Source organism: Papio anubis, chromosome 6 (assembly GCF_008728515.1).
Source record: "Papio anubis isolate 15944 chromosome 6, Panubis1.0, whole genome shotgun sequence".
Lineage (NCBI taxonomy): Eukaryota > Metazoa > Chordata > Mammalia > Primates > Cercopithecidae > Papio > Papio anubis.
In genome coordinates, this window is record NC_044981.1 from 34017449 (window position 1) to 34025434 (window position 7986).

Consider the following 7986-nt stretch of genomic DNA (forward strand, 5'->3'; position numbering starts at 1 on the left):
AGACAGAGCAAGACTCCATCTCAAAAAATAATAAATAAGTAAATAAATAAATAATAAAAGAAGTTTAATTGGCTCGTGACTCTGCAGGCTATACAGGAAGCATAACGATTTCTGCTTCTGCTTCCAATCATGGCAGAAGGCAAAAGGGGATCGAGGCCTCTCACATGGCAGGAGCAAGAGAGGGAGCTGGGCAGTGCCACACATTTTTAAACAACCAGATCTCACGAGAACTCACTCACTATCACAAGAACAGCACCAAGGGGATAGTGCTAAACCACGCATAAGAAATCCACCCCTGTGATCTAATCACCTCCCACTAGGCCCCACCTGTAAACACTGGGGATTACAATTCAACATGAGATTTGGTGGGGACACAAATCCAAACCACATCATTTGCTCATCATTCTGCAATTTGAACAGAATTCAGCAGGGACAGCTGGTCTCTAGTCTATGTGGCAAGGGTTGGGGCAGCTTGAACAGGGCTGAATGATCCACTTTCAAACTGGTGTTACACGGAAGGCATGGAAATTGTCAGGCCTTCTTAAGGTTTACGCCTGTAACTGACACAGCATCGCTTCTACCACATTCTCTTGGTTAAAACAGGTTACAGCCCAGTCCAGTTTCAATGGGAGGGAACTAACAATGGTGTGAATATTCAGATATATGGTTCTCTGGGGACCACTAAGTTTACTCTCTATCCCAGTCCATCTTCTGTCTCCTAATGATTCACTTGCTCTTACATGTACAATACACTCACTGCCCCTTAAATCCCCCCAAGGTCTCACCCCATTAATGTGCTAGTATTGAGCTTGACGTCCATACTTTCCTCACCTAAATCAAGGCCAGGTACGAATGAGTCTTCAATTTCAATTGATGCTGCTTTCGGTCTGAAGACCTTTGAACTTCAGGTTATCCACTCCCCACACACAGTGGTGAGGCAGGGGAGGTAAAATCATAATTGACACTCACTAAAAAGGAGGAAATGGCCGGGCATGGTGGCTCACGCCTGTAATCTTATCACTTTGGGAGGCCAATGCAGGTGGATCACCTGAGGTCAGGAGTTCAAGACCAGCCTGGCCAACATGGTGAAACCCCGTCTCTACCAAAAAAAATACAAAAATTAGCCAGGGGTGTTGGCGCATGCCTGTAATCCCAGCTACTCAGGAGGCTGAGGCAGGAGAATCTATTGAACCGAGGAGGCAGAGACTGTAGTGAGCTGAAATTGCACCACTGTACTCCAGTCTGGGTGACAGAGACTCTGTCTTAAAAAAAAAAAAAAAAAAAAAAAATGGCCGGGCGCGGTGGCTCAAGCCTGTAATACCAGCACTTTGGGAGGCCGAGACGGGCGGATCATGAGGTCAGGAGATCGAGACCATCCTGGCTAACACGGTGAAACTCCGTCTCTACTAAAAAATACAAAAAACTAGCCGGGCGAGGTGGCGGGCGCCTGTAGTCCAGCTACTCGGGAGGCTGAGGCAGGAGAATGGCATAAACCCGGGAGGCGGAGCTTGCAGTGAGCTGAGATCCGGCCACTGCACTCCAGCCTGAGCAACAGACCAAACCTCCATCTAAAAAATAAATTTAAAAATAAATAAATAAAAATTTAAAAATAGGATGTCCAGTTAAATTTTAATTTCAGATAAGCAACAAATACTTTTTTTAATGTTAAGTGTATCCCAAATATTGCAGCAACATAATTTGCACATGAAAAAAGTATTCAGTGTTTATCTGAAATTTGAATTTAATTGGGACACACACTGAAAAGTTATCCATTAACTGAAATTCAGATAAGAATTTAACTGGGGCTCTTTTCCGGTTAGCGCGGCGTGAGAAGCCATGAGCAGCAAAGTCTCTCGCGACACTCTGTACGAGGCGGTGCGGGAAGTCCTGCACGGGAACCAGCGCAAGCGCCGCAAGTTTCTGGAGACGGTGGAGTTGCAGATCAGCTTGAAGAACTATGACCCCCAGAAGGACAAGCGCTTCTCGGGCACCGTCAGGCTTAAGTCCACTCCCCGCCCCAAGTTCTCTGTGTGTGTCCTGGGGGACCAGCAGCACTGTGACGAGGCCAAGGCCGTGGATATCCCCCACATGGACATCGAGGCGCTGAAAAAACTCAACAAGAATAAAAAACTGGTCAAGAAACTAGCCAAGAAGTATGATGCGTTTTTGGCCTCAGAGTCTCTGATCAAGCAGATTCCACGAATCCTCGGCCCAGGCCTAAATAAGGCAGGAAAGTTCCCTTCCCTGCTCACACACAACGAAAACATGGTGGCCAAAGTGGATGAGGTGAAGTCCACAATCAAGTTCCAAATGAAGAAGGTGTTATGTCTGGCTGTAGCTGTTGGTCACGTGAAGATGACAGACGATGAGCTTGTGTATAACATTCACCTTGCTGTCAACTTCTTGGTGTCATTGCTCAAGAAAAACTGGCAGAATGTCCGGGCCTTATATATCAAGAGCACCATGGGCAAGCCCCAGCGCCTATATTAAGGCACATTTGAATAAATTCTGTTACCAGTCAAAAAAAAAAAAAAAAAAAAAAAAAGAATTTAACTGGGAGTGCTGGGTTTTTGTTTGTTTGTTTGTTTGTTTGTTTTTTGAGACAGGGTCTCACTCTGTTGCAAGGCTGGAATGCAGTGGTGCAATCTCAGCTCACTGCAGCTTCAACCTCCCATGCTCAGGCAATCCTCCCACCTCAGCCTCCTGAGTACCTGCGACTACAGATGTGCACCACCATGCCCTACTAATTTTGTTTATTTTTGGTAGAGACAGGGTCTCACTATGTTGCCCAGGCTGGTCTCGAACTCCTGGGCTCAAGCACACCTCCCACCTCAGCTTCCCAAAGTGTTGGCATTATAGGCGTGAGCCACCACACTTGGCCAGGAACGCTGTATTTTTTTTTTTTTTTAGACGGAGTCTCACTCTGTCACCCAGGCTGGAGTGCAATGGCATGATCTCGGCTCATTGCAACCTCTGCCTCCCAGGCTCAAGCAATTCTCATGCCTCAGCCTCCCGAGTAGCTGGGATTACAAGCGTGTGCCACCACACCCAGCTAATTTTTGTATTTTTAGTAGAGATGGGGTTTCACCTTGTTGGCCTGGCTGGCCTGGAACTCCAGACCTCAAGTGATCCACCCATCCTGGCCTCCTAAAGCGCTGGGATTACAGGCGTGAGCCACTGCATCCAGCCAGGAATGTTGTATTTTTATCTGGCAACCCTAACCTAACTCTTACATTTTCTTCTATCTTGGTCCAATAATTTCTCACTATCTCATTAGGTTTTTGATGCATTTAAGATTTAAATCATAATTCCTGAGTGATTAAATAATCTCTACAACAAACCCCTGTGACATGCGTTTACCTATGTAATAAACCTTCACATGTACCCCAAACCTACAATAAAATTTAAAAAAAAAAGAAAAGAAAAGAAAAGAAAAGACAGTCTTTTGACAAATGGTGCTGGAACAACTGGATAATGGCATGCAAAATATAAACTTTGATTTACATCTCACACCGTATAGAAAAATTAACTAAAAATGGATCCTGGACCTAAATGCAAAACCAAAAGCACTAACATTTCTAGAACACATAGAAAATCTCTGTGACTTTGCATTAAACAAAGATTTATTTGATATGAAACTAAAGGAATAATACATTAACAAATTGTATTTTATCAAAAAAAAGTTTTTTTCGAAGTTAAATTCAGGCTGGGCGCCGTGACTTATGCCTGTAATTTCAGCACTTTGGGAGGTTGAGGCGGGCAGATCACCTGAGGTCAGGATTCAAGATCAGCCTGGCCAATATGATGAAACCCCATCTCTATTAAAAATACAAAAATTAACTGGGTGTGATGGCAGGCACCTGTAATCCCAGTTACTTGGGAAGCTGAGGCAGGAGAATTGCTTGAGCCTGGGAGGCGGAGGTTGCAATGAGCCGAGATCATGCCACTGCACTCCAGCCTGGGCAACAAGAGCGAGACTGTATCTCAAAAAAAAAAAAAAAAGATTAGCCAGGTGTGGTACTGGGCACCTGTAATCCCAGCTACTCGGGAGGCTGAGGCACGAGAATCACTTGAACCTGGGAGGCAGAGGTTGTAGTGAGCCAAGATCAAGCCACTGTCTAGCCTGGGCGACAGAACAAGACTCCGTCTCAAAAAAAAATAAAAAATAAAAGTTAAATCCCAACACATAGAAATGATATTCAAGGTGATTGATACCCTAAATACCCTGATTTGATCATTACACGTTCATGCATGTAACAAAATATCACATGTATCCCATAAATATGTACTAATATTATTTATCAATTTTATAAAAGATTTAAAGATATTTGTCTAGCATATGTAGTTGTCTTTGGAGCATTGGTCCAATTCTAACTGACCTTTCTGTACTGGGGAAATTCCTCTATTATGGGTTTTGCCTCTCAAACTAGAAGTCAGAACTCAGATTCCCAGCCTCCCTTGCAGCTAGAACATTGACATGTGACCCAGTTCTACTAATCACACACCCAAGAAAGGCTTCAATTCTGAAGTGCACAGAAGGAGGCTTGGTGATCACAATGGCAACAGAAGTGGTTTCGCAGGGTTGTTCCTGAAGTCGAATTTGGCATTGGTGCTGGAGGCAGGAGTGGCTGTGCTAACATTAAGTTATCAGCATCAGTGTTCAGCAACGGTGGTAGCAATCATTTTCTCTGCGATGTGATTTTAGGCATTACCCCTGGAAGCTTAGCCTGGAATCTGTCTCTCTCCTCCCTCCCAATGATTCTGTGAGTTACCTAACAACCTGAAATAAGTCCCCTTTCTGCTCATTCTAGTCAGATAGGACTCTGTTATTTGTAACTAAGATCCACTAACGATACACCTGGTCTCTGGGCTCTGATCTTTCACTAAATAGTTGTGCAAACTTGAGAAATTTCTCTCCCCTCCATGCTGCAGTTTCTACTTCTATAGAGAAGTGGGGTCAGGTATCTAAAAAGGAGCTCCAGGCCTACAGAGTCACAGACTAGTAATTGAGAGCCCGGGGAAGCCTGTTGCCCGCTGTATTTCCAGGATGACCACTGCCAGATCTGAAGCTGCTTCTTTTTGTTCTTCCTAAGGTGCTGAACTCCAATGCAGCACCTACTGCCTTCACTTGGTTGTACCAGTGACACCTCAAGAGGAAAGAATGGTTTTCCATCTTTATTGCTCAGAAAACTAGGAATATATCTGGGTGGCTGGATTTAGCTCCTGAGGCAATTTCCCAGTTGCAGAAGCTGCTTTGAGACACCAAGATCACTGGGAGCCTCAGGAGAAGGCCTAATAGCTTGTCAACATGTTTTGTGGGATTTATAGATACCATATATCACTTATAGGCCTTTGTTTATAAATTGTGTATTTTTGTAGACTGAGGTACAAAAATACTTACTGTTTGCAATCCCAATGACAATATGATTTTTTTTGCCTTGACAAACTGATTCTAAAATTCACCTGGAAAAATGTGCCTGTAAAGATTGCTATGAAAATTTTGAAAAAGAATTATAGCCCCTCCAGAGATGAAAACATAGTACAAAACTGTCACTGAAACAATTTGATTCTGCCATGTGAAATGCAAATATATATATATGTGTGTGTGTACATATATATATACACATATACATATATATTTAGACAGTGTCTCACTCTGTCATCCAGGCTGGAGTGCAGTGGCGTGATCTCGGCTCACTGCAACCTCCGCCTACCAGGTTCAAGCGATTCTCCTGCCTCAGCCTCCTGAGTAGCTGGGATTACAGGCACACACCAATGCACCCAGCTAATTTTTGTATTTTTAGTAGAGACAGGGTTTCACCATGTTGGGCAGGCTGGTCTCAAACTCCTGACCTCATGATCCACCTGCTTCGGCCTCCCAAAGTGCTGCGATTACAGGCGTGAGCCACCGTGCCCAGCCTGCAAATTTATTTTAATCAAATCATACAAATGAAATAATATAAAACATAGAAATAGTTCTAACTACCTATGGACGTTTCAGAGCAGTGAGGAAACATTTAAGTATTCAACAACAATGGTGGAAAAACTGATTAGCTATCTGGGGGTGAGGAGGGTGAGGGGAACTACGTCCTTACCTCATTTCTTACAACAAAAATGCTCCAGATGAATCAAAGATCTGAAGGTAAAAGATGAAACTATAAAGATAATATAAGAGAAAGCACTGGCTGGATGCAGTGGCTCACGCCTGTAATCCCAACACTTTGGGAGGCCCAGGCACGTGGATCACTTGAGGCTAGGAGTTAGACACCAGCCTTGCCAATGTGGCAAAACCCCGTCTCTACAAAAAATACAAAAATTATCCAGGTGTGGTGGCATGCACCTGTAATCCCAGCTACTCAGTAGGCTGAGGCAGGAGAATCACTTGAACCTGGGAGGCGGAGGTTGTAGTGAGCCAAGGTCGTGCCATTGCACTCTAGCCTGGGCAACAAGAGCGAAACTCTGTCTCAAAAAAAAAAAAAAGAAAAAGAAAAAAAAGAAATACATAAGAGGATACTGAACCTCACTCATAATGAAAATTATGCAATTTAATATAATGATATGCCATTTGTATCTACTTGATTTAAAAGTTTGATAATATACAATATAGGTAAGGATGTGGGAAATAGGGCAAAGCCATTTTCGTTTGTGAGAGTGAAGACTGGGTAACCTCTTTGGCAGATAATTTAGCAATGTTTATCAAATTTTAAAACCCACATACTCAATGACCTAGTATTCCACTTCCAGGAATTCATTCTATAGCTGTACTCCTACATGTTGGCCAAACTGTATATACAACGATGTTCTCTGCGGTATTTGTAACAGCAAGAAACTAAAGATAATTTGATCATCAGTAGTAGGAGATTGTTTTACTAAATTATGGCTTTGCCATTCAACATATGCAACAATTTAAAAGAATATGATATGTATCTATGTACTTACATAAAAAGATCTATAAAATATATTAAGTGAAAATGCAAAGTATAGAACAGAATATAATGGATACTCCCACTTCTACTTTTTAAAAATGTTATATGTATAGTTAAATGTAATTAAAGTTCTGGTGCAACTTTACGGAAAGATATGCAAGAAACTCTTAATGATGGTTATGCCTAAGGGGATGGGACTGGGAATCTAGGGTAGGAAAAAGGACTAGTTTTTATTGTATTTCTCTTTAGATTGTTTTAAGTGTATTACCAGATACTTGAACTACTTTCATAATTTAGATCACTGGTAAGTATGAAAAGACTTTTGACCTAACTTGTTTTTTTAACTTTTATTTTAGGTTCAGAGATACATGTGCAGGTTTGTAATTCAGGTGAACTCATGTTAAGGGAGTTTGTTGTACAGATTATTTTGTTACCCAGGTACTAAGTTAGTACCCAATAGTTATTTTTTCTGATCCTCTCCCTTCTCTCTCCTCCCACCCTCCACCCTCAAGTAAGCCCCAGTATCTGTTGTTCCCTTCTTTGTGTCCATGTGTTCTCATCATTTAGCTCCTACTTACAAGTGAGAACATGCGGTATTTGGTTTTCTGTTCTTGCATTAGTTTGCTAAGGATAATGGCCTCCAGCTCCATGTTCTGGCAAAGGACATGATCTCATGACTTCTGACCTAACTTGTGATAAGAGAAATGTAAACCAAGACCATGTTATACCTGTCAGAAGGATACATCATTTTCTCCCCAGAAGATTGCTACAGTTTTGTAATACAGTAGGTTGGTCAAGGTGTGGGAAAATATTATTGGTAAGAGCAAAGGTTGATGAAACTTCTTCAGAGGGAAATTTGGCAAGAACTAACACAGTCTTTGACCTAATAATTCCACTCCTAGGAATTTTTCCTGCAGAAATATTCCCATATATGCCAAGGAAGTAGGTAGGTATAAAGATCTAGTTCCTTGCAGCATCATTTGTGCTGAGTATAAATAACTTAAGGCCTGCCAACTGGTTAAATAAATAATGGTACATTCGTATAATGGAATTCTTTTTC

At 42.2% G+C, this 7986-nt stretch overlaps 1 protein-coding gene across 1 annotated transcript; it reads left to right on the forward strand.

Moving 5' to 3' along the window:
* Nucleotides 1-1799: 1799 nt before the first annotated feature.
* On the forward strand, nucleotides 1800-2545 carry LOC110743064 (60S ribosomal protein L10a). Its single transcript, XM_031667062.1, has one exon. The coding sequence runs from the start codon at nucleotides 1837-1839 to the stop codon at nucleotides 2488-2490; it is 654 nt and encodes a 217-aa protein (XP_031522922.1). The 5' UTR covers nucleotides 1800-1836; the 3' UTR covers nucleotides 2491-2545.
* The last annotated feature ends 5441 nt before the right edge of the window (nucleotides 2546-7986 follow it).

What these genes read in the sequence shown, in the direction of transcription:
- LOC110743064 (XM_031667062.1), top strand. Translation starts at nt 1,837, where the DNA reads ATGAGCAGCAAAGTCTCTCGCGACACTCTGTACGAGGCGGTGCGGGAA.